The sequence below is a fragment of the Typopeltis vanoorti genome, chromosome 10 (genome assembly GCF_054136105.1).
Source record: "Typopeltis vanoorti isolate ZY-2024b chromosome 10, IOZ_Tvanoo_1.0, whole genome shotgun sequence".
NCBI lineage: Eukaryota > Metazoa > Arthropoda > Arachnida > Uropygi > Thelyphonidae > Typopeltis > Typopeltis vanoorti.
The window spans coordinates 33,297,958-33,316,089 of NC_143558.1; the positions used below are offsets into that span (position 1 = coordinate 33,297,958).

The 18,132-nt window shown below is 35.6% G+C and overlaps 1 protein-coding gene across 1 annotated transcript in view; it reads right to left on the bottom strand.

Annotated features, from left to right (window-relative positions):
- hppy (MAP4K3-like protein hppy) overlaps positions 1 to 18,132 on the bottom strand; it is a 452,362-nt gene that overhangs the window by 396,091 nt on the left and 38,139 nt on the right. Inside the window, exon 3 of the mRNA XM_090399556.1 lies at positions 8,813 to 8,903. Within this exon, the coding sequence (XP_090255682.1) occupies positions 8,813 to 8,903 (91 nt within the window). The remainder of the gene's footprint in view (positions 1 to 8,812; positions 8,904 to 18,132) is intronic.

Here is an 18,132-nt window from a genome sequence, read left to right on the forward strand (position 1 = left end):
TGGAAAAAGTGATGTCGCGAGAGTTGAACATTTCACAGAGAACAATGTTATGCATGCTAAGTGATGACTTAGGGGTGAGAGTCTACCATTGTTCTACTGAGTTATTTAACTGCCAAAACAATCAAGTATATGCCCTGGATGGTCACACACCATACAACAGTGGTTGAAAGCAAATGTGCCCAACCACATATCACCATCTAACTGGTCATCTGGAATCCCAATTTGAACCTGCTGAAGTTCAAACTGAGACTTCAGTTTGAACTCCAGCTTGAAGATTGTGAGATTAGCAAGAAATGATACCCCAGCATCACCAGTCTGAAGATGGATTTGGAGCAAGCAGTGGTAGCATTTCCATTGGTTGCTGGTGTGCCGCCATCGATATGTGGCCTCCAAAGGCTTTGAGTGTGCGTGAAAGCAAAAGGGAAAAAATTTCGAACATTGAGTGCTGCTATATGCATGGTATACATGTGGTTCGTATATGCAGAAAGCTGGAAATGATTTACTGTTAGATTACAGGTTTATACACTGTTCAAGATGTAACAGTATTTATGGCTAGACTAGATCGTTATAATTTATCATTCAAACGTCGACTTTTTAAGAGTGCAAGGGAGGGAGACTAAAAATAATTAAAATTACATAATATTTATTTGTTAACTATCTCTAAAACTTGTTAACTATCTCTCTGTCATTAGTATTTTTCTGAAGAATATATTTTTTTCAATATCAGCTTATTATGTTTAATTTTATTATAAAATTGCCTGCAGTCTTCTTCAAAGTTACATTTTATGGTTAATAAATTTGAAATTGCTGACACTTTCAATTGATTCTTCTCCATAATATTTTTAATTGTATGCACAACTTATGGAACAGAATTATTATTTACAAAATAAAATAATGTCGTTTTTCTCACAACATAATTTCATTATCAAAATAAATCTGTAATTATAAATACAAAAATTAAAATTGGCAAAATCTAAATAATGTAGTACGTCTATACATCTTATTCTTCCAACACCTTTACCCTTTAAGTAGGTGTGCAATTTTTTTATTTATTTATGATAAACCCATACATTTGTACAGTGGGTGGACTAAAAATATTTTTGCCATTTTTTTTATCAATTTTATATATATTTTTGTAATTTTTATGTTTTACGTAGTCCAGAAACCCTGCTCTAGAGATCAAACACAGAACTTTTTCAAGTCACTTCAGGCTTCCAATAAGCAGAGTGGTAGTCTCACACCAGGCAATGAAATTCATCTCCCACCTAAACGCAATCACAAACATCCATGCCAATGGCAGGATTTGAACCTGCAAACTGTTGGTTGGAGAGCAGGTATGCTAACCTCTGGGTCAACCAGGGTGGCAATTGTAATGTAGTATTGCATAAGCTGATTTTCACAGCTCACAACGTGAATTAGCTTAGTACAATAATAACCTGAACATTTCACATGATAAAAATGCTTTATAATACTGTTATTAAAAAAAAAATACAATTATCTTGCAAAAACAAGTCAAAGACCAGATCAAATGTGCATTTAGAAAAATGAGTCTGGCTCCATATCAAGCTTTTTACTTTGCTACCTACTTTCTTGATTTTGTGAATTTTACCATTTGCTCATCATCATCAAATTCCTGCCATGTACCCTCAAGGGGTGTACAGGATATGACAGTACTACATGAAAAAATTACATCATTACTAACTTCCTATGTACAATTTTCCTCCAAATCAGTCTGTTACTTGTCAAGACTCCAACATTATCAGATCTTATATTTCTATCGTCTAAGGCACTTTGAACCGTATCAATCAACCTATATCTTGGTATTCCTCTGGGTCGTTTTTTCCTGCCAACCTGGCAGAGAACACTTGTTTTGCTAATCTTTCCTCTCCCATTCTATTTAAGTGACCATACCATCTGAGATTAGCTCTGCTAACTCATTCCTGGAAGCTGACAATGTCAAGTTCTTTCTTAACATCCTCATTTTTAATATGATATTGCCATTGATGCCATCCGTTCACGCCTCTAATCTTTCTCAGGACTCTCATATCTGCGGTCTCTAGTCTTTGGTCAAGTGTTTTACTTCTGACCCAGCTCTCAGATCCATATGTTAAAAATGGTTTCAACACTGTCTTGTATACAGCTAATTTAGTGTTCCGGCTAATTTCTCTCTTATTCCATACGAATTTATTCAATTGACTTCCCACCATACCAGCTTAGCTGATTCTGTTGTCTATTTCTATATTTAATTTACCATCTTCAGTAAAAATCGTGCCTAAGTAGCTGAAATGTTTTACTTGTTCCACAAGTTCTCCATTCACAACACAGTTGACATTTTCAATGATTCTGCCTATTTTCATTGTCTTTGTCTTTTTATTGCTGACCTTCATACCATATCTATTACAACAGCAATTGAATTTAGTCAGAGAAACTTGCAGACTTGTAGCGGATTTATTTAGAAGTATAACATCATCTGCATAAAGCAAAGAGCTGACATTAACATCTCCAATTTTGATATCATGTTTAATACCACTTTTCTTCATAATGTGATCCATATAGATAATGAATAACAGAGGGGATAATGTACATCCTTGTCTCACACCAGATTTAACATTAAACCATCTTCCTGTACTTCCTTCAATTTTAACTGCTGACTTACAACTCAAATAAAGACTAAGTATTGCTTGATATAATGCCCCATTGACACCATATAACTGCAGCGTATTGAATAGCTTCTCTCTTGGCACCTTGTCATATGCCTTTTCTAAATCGACAAAACTTAAATACAGATCTTTGTTATATTCCCATGCTTTCTCGACAATTTGTCGTAAAGTGAAGATCTGATCCTGACAGCCTCTATTTGGCCTGAATCCAGCTTGTTGTTCACCAAGCTTTTCTTCCACAATTCTTCTCAACCGTTTCTCAAGTATACTTGCATAGATCTTGCCAGGAACACTCAGTAGGGAAATACCTCTGTAATTCTCACATTCAGTTTTATTTCCCATTTTATATATGGGTACTATGAGAGCTCTACTCCAATCATCGGGAATTTGTCCCTCTGTCCAGGCTTTCTGAACTATGCAGTGTAGCCACTGTAAGACTTTTATACCACCATATTTCAGCATTTCTGGTCGAATATCATCTACTCCTGCTGCCTTTCCACATTTCAAGCCTTTGATGGCTTTTTCTACTTCAAGTATGGATATGTATTCCTGACTGCATGCCTGGTCAGTGTTTTTTATCACTGTGCTGTCATCACTGCTTGTTTCATTTAGCGGTTTTTCAAAGTAATTACTCCATACTTCAAGGATATCTTTTTCTACCATTTTCATGTCACCTTTATCATCTCTAACTCCTTTTACAGCACTCTTTCCTCCATTCCTAAGCTTCTTCAACAACCTCCAGAATATTTTGCCACCTTCTTGATATTTATTTTCTATATTCTTGCCAAAGTCCTCCCATGACTTTTGCTTAGCGATTTTTACACAGTGTTTAGCATTCTTACATTTGTCTCTGTATTCTCTAAGAGCACCAACTGACTTATTTGACAGGAACTTTTGATATGCTTTCTTCTTTTCCTTCACTGCCTCTTTAACTTCCTGTGTCCACCAGGGAGTTCTGATTTTTTTATCCTTGCACACAACCTCACCACATGCCTCTCTGGAAGAATCAATCAATGTTTTCTTCAGAGTTTGCCAATGAATCTCCAAGGTTTGATTCCTGTTCTCAAACTCTTTCATTTTCTTTTCAATAATCTTTCTGTATTTTAGTCTACAGTTCACATCTGAGAGCTGCTCAACTTTTATTCGCTTTAAAACTTTCTTACATGTTATTCTTTTCAATATGAAATTCAATTTTATCCTGCTCAAGACTAAATAGTGATCACTTCCAATTTCAAATCCTCTGTACACTCTGGTGTCCTGCACCAGGGCGAAAACATCACTATCAACAATAACATAGTCAATGAGACTTTTCTTATTCCTAGCCTCTTCTCTCCATGTGAATTTGTGCACATTTTTATGTTGGAACATGGTGTTAGTAATAACCAGTCCATGTCCTGAGCAGAAATCCAACAGATATTTGCCATTATTATTAGCTTTGCTCTTTTCTCCAAATTTTCCCAAAATATTTTTGTATGTCTCACAATCATTTCCTAGTCTGCTATTTAGATCCCCAACAAGGACCAACTTTTCCTTTTTCATTGTGTCAGTTGCTTTTTCTAAAGCATCAAAAAATTCCTCCACTTCTAACTTAGTAGAACCTTCTGTGGGACCATAGGCACAAATAAGTCTCATTGTCCAGTTCCCCATTGTCATATTTGCCCACATTACTCTACTTGAGACTGACTGCCATTCAAGAAGATTAGCCTCGTATTTTGTGTTGAATACTATGGCTACTCCTTCTTTTCCTTGATTGTCATTGCCTGAATATAACATTTTGTATTTATTGCTCAGAAAGATCTCACCAGTTTTGGTCTTTTATGTTTCAGTCACTCCTATTATGTCAATCTGGTACTTATCTAATTCCTCAGCTAGCTCCATTTCTTTGCCATTCAGGCTTCTTACGTTGATAGTACCGATCTTTAACTCTGGTGATGTTGAGTTGGGGTTTGTTTTCAGATTTATTCCAGTAGCTGACTTTTCGCTGTTCACCCTGGTTCCCTGGTGAAAATAACGGGGGCCTTGTTTAACCGGGCGACGCCCCAGCCGGCATGAAATTTTGTTATGTTGTACCATCATTTTTTATTTTGGTTTAACCAATAAGAATACAATTTAATACAATTATTGTTTATGGATAATTTATATAAATTCTCATCATGAACAATAAATGAAAGAAAATATAAACCGAATTGTGATGAGCTGTGTTGTGCGTTATTTTAAACCCACATTAAAATAACATATTGCTATTTAGTCATCATAACATTTCATTTTTTAAAACTCCACCTATAATAATATTTATATAAAGTAGACCAATGCCTTGAGCGAGTAAAAATTTTTTGTAGCTAGTATATTTAAATAAAATTTAGTTTTCTTTCTTGAGCCCTGATGACAGATATTGTATAAATGGCTAGTGAATGAATATTGGGCTCTGCAATGAGTCTCCTGACTAAATGGAGATACTGTATAATAATAATAATAATAAAGGAAAGAATTTCTTGTGAATTTGTTCCATCAACCTTAAATTCTTTGCTCAATAAACTGTAAACAATTGCAGTATACAAAAGGACTGGCTTGTCGAACAACTCATGAACTTCAACACCAAATGTATGTCATATTTGGAACTATGAAGAAAACAGTTCAATGAGCTGAAGCATTTCAAACAGGTTACATTAAAAAGTGCTGTTGACTGGAAAGATGGAAAGGAGATGCTAATTTTTGCAATAAAATATTTCAATGAAAGAGTTGTCAGGCAATGAGTTATTTGATGAAATCTCATATTTGAAAAGATAGACATGTATCAGATGAAAAAAAAAAATTCAGGAATTCGATGAAATCAAAATGGAATTATCATGAAATTTTTTTTTTTTTTTTACTGGTGCAAGTAAAAAATTTAGTAATAATCAACAAAACAATTTGTAATGACCAGCATTCCTAATAGATGTAATAACTAATATACATATACAAAAAAAATTTACAACATGCAATATGTAATAGAATTGGCATTACGTAAATAAAATTCGTGATTAAACCAAATCCTTCTGTTTTTTTTTTTTCAGTTATCAACTAAGAATTCTCACTCATCAGTGACAAGCGACACTCATATTAAAGTTGGAGATATTCAATTTATCTCTTTACTTCATGCAGATAATATTATAGTCCCAAACACAGTGCAAGTTTCCAGGATTATTTAATTAAATTGAATAACTACTGCAGGAAATTTGGCATCAAAATTAGCAATAAAAAGATCAAACCTATGAAAATAAGCAGGAAAATGGATAACTCCAACTGCAACTTGAATGTAGGACCTATGGAATATGTAAAATATTTCAACTATTTACACAATTTTAAGTGAAGACAGCAACTCAATATGGAAACAGATAACAAAATTGCAAAGCTAGTATGGGAAAGAGCCAAGTGAATAAATTTATATGGGATAAGAGACAAATTAGTTAAACCCAAGAGTAGCTGTATACAAGACAGTGTTATGGATCTAACAACTGGGTTAGAAATAAAACACTTGATCAAAGAATGGAGACCAGATATATGGGAGTTATGAGAAAGATTAGGGGAGTGAACAGATGGTATCAATGGAAGGATCATAGTAAAAATGAGGATATCAGTTAAGAACATGACATTGTTAGCATTCAGGAATGTGTTAGCAGAGATGATCTTACGAGGGTGCTCTGAAAAGTTCTCAGTCTAACAATGAAAAACAAATTTAAAATTTCAAAATTATTTTTATTTTACAACATAATCTCCCTTAAGACTAATTCATTTATTCTAGCAATGCTCCAGAGCAATTATCACATACCTGTAGTGTTTCTCAGTAAGATCTGCAAAATACCCCTCTGCAGATGCAATCACCTCTTGATTCGAAGAAAAACGCTGACCAGCAAGGAAGAGTTTTAGTTTTGGGAAGAGATAGAAGTCAGAGGGAGCCAAATCTGGGGAATAGTGTGGATGTTCCAACAATTCATAGTGCAGATCCCTTAATTTTCCCATTGCCAAAACACCTTTGTGGGCAGGTGCATTGTCCTGATGCAAGATTTATTGATTTAATGATTTTTTGCTTATGTAAACCAGGTCTTTTATCACAGATTTTTTCGTCTAGTCTGGTTAAAACATTGGAATAATATTCCCTGGTTATTGTTTTACCCTTTTCGAGATAATTAATAAACAAAATGCCTTCAGCATCCCAAAACAACAATGCCATGACCTTTCCTGCTGATGGAACCGACTTGATCTTCTTTGGCGCTGAACAACTGGCTTCTGTCCACTGTTTTCACTGCTGTGTAATGGCGAATCCAAGTCTCATCCATAGTAATAAATCGATGCACAAAATCAGTCTTATTCTTGTTAAAACGCTCCAAGCACTGTTCAGATATTTTCATGCGAGAGCATTTTTGATCTGCTGTGAGCAAGCGTGGCACCCATCTTGTGCAAAGCTGGGTGCCACGTTTCATTTGCAATTCTTCATGCACAATATGTCCTACTCATTCTTTTCAAATGCCTATAGTCTCAGAAATTTCACGCACTTTGACTTGCTGGTCATCCAATACCATATTGTGCACTTGATCAATAATTTCTGGTGTTGTTACACTTTTTGGATGTCCTTGACATGGATCATCTTCAAGGCTGGTACAACTACATTTAAACTCAGCAGCCAATTTCTTAATTGTTGAAAATGAAGGAGAAGAATGCCCATAAACTTTTATGAACTTCGAATGAATTTCTTTTCGCATTATACCTTCTTTCCCAAAGAAATTATAACTGCACGATACTCAATTTTATCCATTTCAAGGGATACAGACAACACTTTTGCTTCAGACAGTTGTATAAAACAAACTACTTGGTAGAATGAATTGCAATTTCACATGGATGCTTATGACAGATGTACCAAGTTAGAAAAAAACATCTTGCCGATAGTGTTGCCATCTATGGTCGAGGCCGAGAACTTTTCAGACCATCTTGTAAGTGGTATGATCACTTCAAAATTTAGCAAAACTTTTCCTCTCGTTAGCATGGCTGGACTATCACGCTCAGATTTGGCATCCTTGGCTCTGAGGGAATAAGGAAGCCTTGAGATGCAAAGAAGAGTTACAAAGATATTAGGATTATGAAATGTAGATTATTAGAAGAGATTGAGAGTATGTGAACTGCAGATGGTAAAGAAGGGAAAGAAAGGGAATATGATGGACCTATAAACTTTTGAAAGGGTGTTACAGGATATCAATCGATGAAATGTTTCATTAGATAGAAGTGGAGGAGAGTACAGGGAGGCATCCATGGACGTTAAGTTTGTGTGCATTAAGAAAGCAGTGAGAGCTAGATTTTTCTCTCATGGATCAGTTTGCCTGCTGAAGTAGGAAGTGGATCAAGCATGAATAAGTTTAAGATATCACCTCCAGGAAATCAAGGACTCATTGAGTCCTTAATTCCCTGGAGGTTTCTAATAATAATAATGGGCTTGATTCTGTAAGTCTAAATAAATTACTACTTAAGATAATTCCATGAACACCAAGAATGAATATGTTTTGTAGAACATAATACTGGTATGCTCTTGAATATGTGTTATTTTGTTTATCAAGTCCCAAGGTCACATGTTGATGAGGAAAAATGACAATCATCACCTTTAAATTATACGATTTTTTGTACATTCCAAGAGGAGGCGGTGCAGGAATGATGATAATGTCATACATTTTAAAAATATTTGTGAAATAAAAAATCAAAATAAAGATTTTTCTGAATAATACAATTGTTTTCTTAGAAAATGTCCATTCAAAAGCATTTTTAAAGTTATTTCTAGATGTGAGGCATAAAATTGAGTCTGAATCTAAAAAAAATAATAATAAATCAGTTATTCATATGAAGATTTTTATAAATAATTATTGAGTGTGTGCATACTCATGTATGAGAATATGCAAAAGAGAGAGAAAGAGGAACCATAATAATAAAATTACATTTCAAAAGAATCATCAGCAAATGGGAATAATTAATAGCATTCTGAGCATAATTCTTGAAAGAAAATAATTGAACCTGAATATTCAAATTTTTCCGTTTGATAAATCAATTCAAAAGTATTGAATAACATACTCACATAACAGTTATACAATCAAAATTTCATAATCATCAGTTTTGCAATATGTAATATTCACCTGAGGTAACTTCCATAGTAAGCCACAATATTAGGATATCTGCATCCTTTCATCATCAAAATTTCTTGCTGAATTATTGCAAAATCATCTCCTAGAAATAACAATTTGATTTTTTTGAATGCCACAAAATGTTGTTTTACTGTATAGAATATATATAAAATGGATAATTTATAAGAAACAAGTAGGTAGCTAAATAGGAAAAAAAATGAAAAATTCAAGGTAAATAAAGGCATACGCATAAAATAAACTTTCACTGTAGTAAACAACACAACCATCAGCAAATTTCTGAATTATACCCTTGGACGAGAAGGAGATGGGGAGAGGGGGGTGAAACAGAATATATTACAATAGTGCTACATGAAAAGTTTACATTATGACCAACTTCCTATCAGCAATTTTCTTCCAAATTAATCTATTATTATTAAAACTCCAATCCCACCTAGATCTTGGTTTTTCTACCATCATGGCAAAAAAATGCTTGCTAATCTTTCCTATCACTTTCTGTTTAACTAATGATAGCACTTAAATTAACTCATCATTGTATTGCTTGATATAATACCCCATTGACACCATATAACTATAATGTATTGAATAGCTTCTCTCTTGGCGCCTTGTCATATGTCTTTTCCAGATCTACAAAACTAAAATACAGATCTTTGTTTTATTCTCATGATTTCTCAACTATTTGTCATAAAATTAATATCTGATACTGACAGCCTGTATCTGGCCTGAATCCAGATAAGCTTTTCTTCCACAATCCTTCCCAAATGTTTCTCAAGTACACTTGCATAAATCTTACAAGGAAAACTCAGTAGAGAAATACCTCTGTAATTCTCACATTCAGTTTTATTTTCCTATGAGTACTATGCGAGCTCTACTCCAATCATCCGGAATTCGTCCCTCTGAACTATGCAGTGCAGCCACTGTAAGACTTATACCTCCATACTTGAGCATTTCTGGTCGAATATCATCTACTGCTGCCTTTCCACATTTCAGGCTTTTGGTGGCTTTTTCTACTTCAAGTGTGGATATGTATTTCTCACTGCATGCCTGTTGAGTGTTTTTTTACAGTGCTAACACTGCTTGTTTCATTTAGCAATTTTTTGAAGTAATTACTCCATACTTCAAGGATATCTTTTTCTCCAATTTTCATATCAACTTTATCATCTCTAATTCCTTTTACAGCACTCTTTCCTCCATTTCTGAGCTTCTTCAACAACCTCCAAAATATTTTGCCACCTTCTTGATATTTATTTTCTATTCTTACCAAAGTCTCTTTCCATGACTTTTGTTTAGCTAGTTTTACACAGTGTTTAGCTTTCTTACATTTGTCTCTGTATTCTCTAAGAGCACAAGCTGACTTATTTGCCAGGAACTTTTGATATGATTTCTTCTTTTCCTTCACTGCCTCGTTAACTTCCTGTGTCCACCAGGGAGTTCTGATTTTTTTATCCTTGCAGACAACCTCACCACACGCCTCTCTGGCTGAATCAATCAGGGTTTTCTTCAAGGCTTGCCACTGAATCTCCAAGGTTTGGTTCCTGTTTTCAAACTCTTTCATTTTTTCTTGAATAATGTTTGTGTATTTTAGTCTACAGTTCTCATCTGAGAGCTGCTCAACTTTTATTTGCTTTAAAACTTTCTTACATGTTCTTCTATTCAATATGAAATTCAATTTTATCTTGCTCAAGACTAAATGGTGATCACTTCAAATTTGAAATTCTCTGTACACTGTAGTGTCCTGCACCAGTGAGAAAACATCACTATCAACAATAACATAGTCAATGAGACTTTTCTTATTCCTTGCTTCTTCTCTCCATGTCAATTTGTGCACATTTTTATGTGGGATATTGTGTTAGTAATAACCAGTTCATGTCCTGAACAGAAATCTAACAGCTATTTGCCATTATTATTAGCTTTGCTCTTTTCTTCATTTTTCAAAATATTTTTGTATGTCTGACAATTATTTCCTACTCTGCTATTTAGATCCCCAACAAGGACGAACTTTTCCTTTTTCATTGTGTCAGTCGCTTTCTCTAAAGTTTCAAAAAATTCTTCCACTTCTACTTTAGTAGAACCTTCTGTCGGACCATAGGCATAAATGAGTCTCTTTGTCCAGTTCCTCATTCTGATATTTGCCCTCATCATTCTGCTTGATAATGTTGGCTTCGTAATTAGTGTTGAATACTATGGCTACTCCTTCTTTTCCTGAAACAGGTTTTCCATGATAAAGATGAATAACCTGTTTCAGGTTATCCATGTGCTTGCTTAAGTTTAGGAACATTTAATAGTGGGGGATACAGGGGACAGAAAAATGTCTAGCTAAGGTTGATCTTCGATCTTTGTTTAGAATGTTTGTTTTTACAAAAAATAAAATAAAAAAAAAACTTTGTTTTGTTTTTAGAGTTTGATCTTTGATTCGTTGATTTTGGCTCAGTTGGCATGAGTCCACTGGCAACAAAAATCGCAAAGTAAACTTTTTTATTTTCTATAATGTCAGTTTGCAGTTTTGACATTTTAAAACTTCAAGATGTCTGTCTGTGATTTGAAGTACTTTGGTGTTGCTCTGTTGTGTTGCCACCATCTTTGCTTATGTCAAACTTAGCTCTTTGCTTTATGCAGATGTTGTATTCCTAAACACATCTAGTGCAGGTCTCCAGGAAATTTGGCATGAACATCAGCAATAAAAAGACCAAAACTATGAAAACAGCAGGAACATAGAAAAACTTCAGCTGCATTCTGAATGGAGATCCTATATGACAAGTAAAATATTTCTTCTATTTAGGCATTTAAGATTGTAATGTTTCTTAAACATTATCTTAAACATTTAAATTTTCAATAAATTTCATAAAATAAACATTTTTTTCAAGTATTTTCTGTATTACACAAAATACTTGTCTTGGAACAAAACCTAATATATTTACATATATTCCCATTATATTTTTGCTTAATTTTATGCCAAAAATCTCAGGAACCTAACCTCAGCATAAACTGAGTCATACAAATAAGGCAAATCAATTTAATGTGATTTATTAATAGAAAGTTAGGTTTCTTCAAACAAATGTGGAAGAAATGGGGGAGAAAGCAAAAAAATTCCTTTTCAATTTATGTATTTTTACAATGAATATTTGTTGTAAAAAGACCTACTGTTTTTTAAAAAAAAGGACATAATTTTTTTTTTAATCCACTTAGAATACAGTATTCCCCCCCCCCATTATTCGCGGGTTCGATATCTGCGGTTTCAGTTATCCACGGTCAGTCCTGGTCTGAAGATATTAAATGGAAAATTCGGAAATAAACAATTTATAATTTGGCAAATCAGTAAATATTGCCAAATATTTACTGAGAGTCCAAGGACTCATCGTGGGAGGGCACACTACTCTACTTCGCTAAATACATCTCATTTTCTCTACTACTACTACTTAATTCTCCAACTACAATACTACTACCATCAACGCCATCTATCTCCCATCATCACCAACAACAGTATTTTTTGTCTGTAAATTATGTGTGTTCTGGAGGCCGATTTGTCTGTACGCGGGATGAAAAACCCGAGTTTCCGGGAGATAAAACCCTGCCACCACCGTATGAGATCGGCTAACTCACCTTCAACTGAAAAAGCCCATATAAGGATTCCCCTCGTCGCAGCGAGAATCGAACCCAGGTCTTTTCCAATTGAAGGGCGCAATGTTCCACTATCCTTCCAATTGCGGTACAGCGGCATAAATGTGTGTGTGTGTGTGTGTGTGTGTGTGTATTAGATCCAACATTATTTCAAAGCTGAATGTTTGTATAAACTATGAAAGTTTTGTAAGTTCACTTGAGAGCTTACAAGAATACAATCATCGGCAACCAAGAGTTGCCTTTGCTACTTAAGTCAAGTAGGTAGTTCAACTCGGGGATGTCGATGATTGTATTCTTGCAAGCTCTCAGGTGAACGTATGAAGCTTTCATAGTTTCTACAAACATTCAGGTTTGAAATAATGTTGGATATAATATCTACTTTGCCTATGTAATTTTACATTGCTGAAATGAAGCTGTATGGCTCTTTCTTCTAGTAATAGACAATTTGGCTGATCCCAGAGGTGGTTCAACACCAGGGCAACTCATTGCAAAGGTGGAGAAAGCCACACACACACGCACGCACGCACGCGCTGAGCTTGCTAAGATTCCATTCACATTCAGATAACAGTATTACGGTATGTTGTTATAATTGTTCTATTTTATTATTAGTTATTGTTGTTAATCTCTTACTGTGCTTAATTTATAAATTAAACTTTATCACAGATATGTACGTAAAGGAAAAAACATGGTATATATGGGGTTCGGTACTATTTGCTGGGTGTCTTGGAACGTATCCCCCGCAGATAAGGGGGACTACTGTAAATTATTTTAGAATTATTCATTTTTCACCATCTTTGTATTTATCTGTAGGTTATTTATTTCATGAACACAATAAAAAATGTAGCAATATATCTTATGAAAAGAATAAATTAAACTTCAAGCATATTTCAATGAACACTTTATATTTTGGTTTGCCTGTACCCTATTCTTGTCAACTTTGTTGTTTTGACAGAATGACAGGTTGTTCTTCCTAGATTAGAGTCTATGAACAAAAGACTATATCAGATTCCTGAAGTATGATAGATTTGGTCTTGTTTACCATGCCCCCGCAAAGCAGGCAAACTGGCCTTGAGAACTCAACACTACAGGCCATAGGATACACCGGGGCATAAGGCTGACCACCTTATCCTGTAAACGGAGTGAGGTCCGATGATCAATGGACTCTCGAGGGTATAAGGAAGATGATGACCATGCCACTGAACACAGAGATTCTTGGTTTTCTAACCAAGATTTTGCTTTGACATAATTTAAATTTGATTTTCTGATTCTTTTAATTTGTGAAACCCTATAACACCATCCAAATCTCAACCACTGTGACTGCATGGATATCTCAAAGTTTTGGGAAGTAGTTACTGTATATTTGAATTTAAAAATGCTAACCAGTTTCTTCTGAACTCTGATAGTGTGTTCTCTTGTTTACCCAATTATGACTGAGACATGAGTAAGTAAACACATGCTATTCAACTCATGTAAGTTTTAGAGTAAGTCTTTCTTTCCATGCAAGGAAGAAATACGAGGTGGTATCAAAAGGTTTCAAGACTAGGTATGTAACGATCCAACAGATGGCACCGCAAGGCTGCAAGCACAGTCACGGGGAGCACCTCACCTACCTTCATAAGTCAGTGTGCCAAAAGACATCGTCCTGTGAACATCGGGAGCTGTGCAACTGATGCTATTCTGACCACCTGTGTTACCACATCCATGATTTCATGAACAAAGAGCAAACATGAAATTCTGCATGAAACTGAGCAAATCTGCCACAGAGACATTTGACATGATTCGGCAAGTTTAGGGCGATGCTATAATGAGTTGTTCGAGGTGTTTTGAGTGGCACGCATGCTTCAAGAGTGAAAGAACATCACTGGAAGACGATGAGAGATCAGGAAGACCTTCAATGAGCTCAACACCCCAAAATGTCGAAACCACTTGGCAACTTGTGCATAAGGATCGTCGGAGAACACGCCACAACATTGCTGCCATTGTCGATGTGTCATACGGAACAGTCCAGGCAATCCTCATGTGTGATTTGAACATGCGCCATGTTGCTGCCAAGTTCATTCCCAGGCTGCTGACCCAGGAGCAGAAGGAACACCGCGTCGAAGTCTGCCAAGAATTCCGTCAGTGTGCCGTGGATGACCCATCCTTCATGTCGAGGATAATTATCGGTGACGAAACTTGGGTGTATGGGTATGATCCTGAGACGAAGCAACAGTCTTCACAGTGGAAGAGCCCATCATCTCCACCACCGAAAAAGGCGAGGCTGGTCTGCAGCTCGACCAAGTGCATGCTCATTGTCTTTTTCGACATTTGCGGCATTGTGCATCGAGAATTCGTCCTCAGGAGCCAGACCATCAATAGCGAGTTCTACTGCCAGGTTTTAAGGCGTCCGAGGGAGGACAATCGGCAAAAGCAACCAGATCTGTGGCGCATGAAAAACTGGATGCTCCACGATGACAATGCACCATCACCGAGCTCTCCTCACACGTGAGTTTCTCGCCAGAAACAACATGATCTCACTTCTGCACCCGCCCTACTCACCAGATTTGGCTCCTGCAGACTTCGCCCTCTTCCCAAAGATGAAGATCCAGCTCAAAGGTCACCGTTTTGATACCATTGCGGAGATCCAGTGTGAATTGCAGAAGGTGCTTGATATGCTTCGAAAAGAAGACTTCCAGGACACATTCCAGAGGTGGCAAGAATGCTGGGAGCACTGTATTGATATGCAAGGGGACTATTTTGAAGGTGATAGCGTGTAAACGTAGATAAATAAAGTAATTTCTCGTAAACAGAGCTGGTCTTGAAACTTTTTGATACCACCTCGTATATGAGTAATAATAAGTTCTTTAGGTTTTTTACATTGTTGTACATCATTTAATTCATAATGCCTACTATACAGCAACCCATCGCTATATAGTAGTGGTGTAATATGAAATCCTTTAAAACATCAGTTATTCATAAATATCCATACTACAGTGGGATTTAAACCCACAGCCTTAGAACAGAGATATAATCTATTCAGCCAACCAGACTAGCATCTAGTAGTTGAGTATATTTTATATATATATATATATATATATATATGAGAACTGCTGGAGACATAATTTTCTGGCTACAGATTGTGCATGTATCTATACATATAATATCTGCACATTGTGCATATATATAGTAAACGCTCAGCATATCGTACTTGTATTTATTAAAGGAATTGTTGATTATAGTGAATGAGTTACTATAATCAATTTTGTTTAGAATAGAATTGATGCAGTGTTTCTTAGTTTGTTAAAATGAGTGATGTACTATAGTGATGATGATCAGCCTGTATTTTCACCCACCCACTGCAGAGTGAACACTTCTCTCATTACAGAAGAATTGGGTTTACTTCTTCAATGATTATCCAGTTCATCTTGGGAGAGTGCACACGTGTGTGTGTGTGTGTGTGTGTGTGTGTGTGTGTGTGTGTGTGTGTGTGTGTGTGTGTGTGTGTGTGTGTGTGTGTGTGTGTGTACACATATTCTTGTATAAATGAACATATGAGGGTGAAAGATAATCACAAACAACTGTACCCTAGGTGGGATTCAAACCTGCAGCCTCTTGGCTGGAGAGCGGATGTCCTAACCACTCGGCCAACCAAGCCAGCGATATACTATAGTAGTAATCAGATTTTCACTTTAAGGCAAATAGTTGAGAAATCACAGCAATATAACAAGGAGCTGCGTATTTGAGTTTTGTAGTTCTGGAAAGGCACAGGCATGGTACTAGAAGAAAAGCTGTTCAAAATGCTTCATTTATATAAAGACATTATATTGAGCAATACAGTTTCTATCTAAGTTGTAAAGTCAACATTTAGAATTTGAAAAAGTCATAGAAAGATTATTTGAATTTAAATCAGGTGTGACAGAAGGGTTTACATTATCTCTTATGTTAAATATCATTTGTATGGTTGATATTATGAAAGAAAATGGCATTAAGCCTAATATCAGAGGTGGAGATTTTAATCTCAGCTCTTTGTTTTATGCAGAAAATGTTATATTCAGGCAATGACAATCAAGGAAAAGAAGGAGTAGCCATAAAATTCAACACTAAATATGAGTCTAATCTTCTTGAATGGCAGGTAGTCTCAAGTAGAGTAATGTGGGCAATTTCAAAATGGGAATTGGACAATGAGACTTACTTTGCCTATGGGTTCTACTAAGGTAGAAGTGGAGGAATTTTTTGAGGCTTTAGAGAAAGCAGCTGACACAATGAAAAGTTGGTCCTCGTTGGGGATCTAAATAGCAGCGTAACAAATGATTGTCAGACACACAAAAATATTTTGGGAAAATTTAGAGAAAAGAGCAAAGCTAATAATAATGGCAAATAGCTGTTGGATTTCTGCTCAGGACATGGACTGGTTATTACTAACACAATGTTCCAACATAAAAATGTGCACAAATTGACATGGAGAGAAGAGGCAAGGAATAAGAAGTCTCATTGACTATGTTATTGTTGATAGTGATGTTTTCTTACTGGTGATGTTTTTTCATTGGACACAATGAAGAAAACAGTGATTAAGCCAGAGAGGCATGTGGTGAGGTTGTCTGCAAGGATAGAAAAATCAGAACTCCATGGTGGACACAGGAAGTTAAAGAGGCAGTGAAGAAAAAGAAGAAAGCATATCAAAAGTTCCTGGCAAATAAGTCAGCTTGTGCTCTTAGAGAATATACAGACAAATGTAAGAAAGCTAAACACTGTGTAAAACTAGATAAACAAAACTCATGGGAAAACACTTTGGTAAGAATACAAAATAAATATCAAGAAGGTGGCAAAATATTCTGGAGGTTATTGAAGAAGCTCAGAAATAGAGGAAAGAGTGCTCTAAAAGTAATTAGAGATGATAAAGTTGACATGAAAACTGGAAAAAAATCCTTGATGTATGGAGGGTGTACTTCGAAAGTTTGTACTTCGATTGTACTACATTATGATGTACTTCGAAAAATTGCTAAATGAAACAAGCAGTGACAGCACCGAAGAAGATTGACAGCACAGTGGTTAAAAAAACATTGACCGGGCATGCAATCAGGAATACATATTCATACTTGAAGTAGAAGAAAAAGCCATCAAAAGCCTGAAATGTGGAAAGGCAGCTGGAGTAGATGATATTCGACCAGAAATGCTCAAGTATGGAGATGTAGAAGTCTTATAGTGGCTGCACTGAATAGTTCAGAAGGCCTGGACAGAAGGAAGAATGATTCCGGATGATTGGAGTAGAGATTGGAGTAGAAAAAGATTTAAGCAAGTATACTTGAGAAACAGTTGAGAAGGATTGTGGAAGAGAAGCCTGGTGAAGAACAAGCTGGATTCAGGCCAAATAGAGGCTGTCAGAATCAGATTTCATTTGCACTTTATAGCAAATAGTTGAGAAATCATGGGAATATAACAAAGATCTGTGTCGTCTGTGTCAATGGGTCATTATATCAAGTAATACTTAGTCTTTATATAGTGATCCCAGATACATTGGAAAAAATACAGGACACTTATGACTGAGGGTGAAAGTTTAGTATGCGCATCCATCACATATGCCAGTATTACAAAATGATTTTAACTTTTCAAGTGTGTGCATGGTAAGGTTTACTATGCACACACTTTACTAAGTATAAGTAAACAAATAGTAAATCCAATTGTTTTACAGAAAATTTGTTTTTCTCATCAGTCCACAG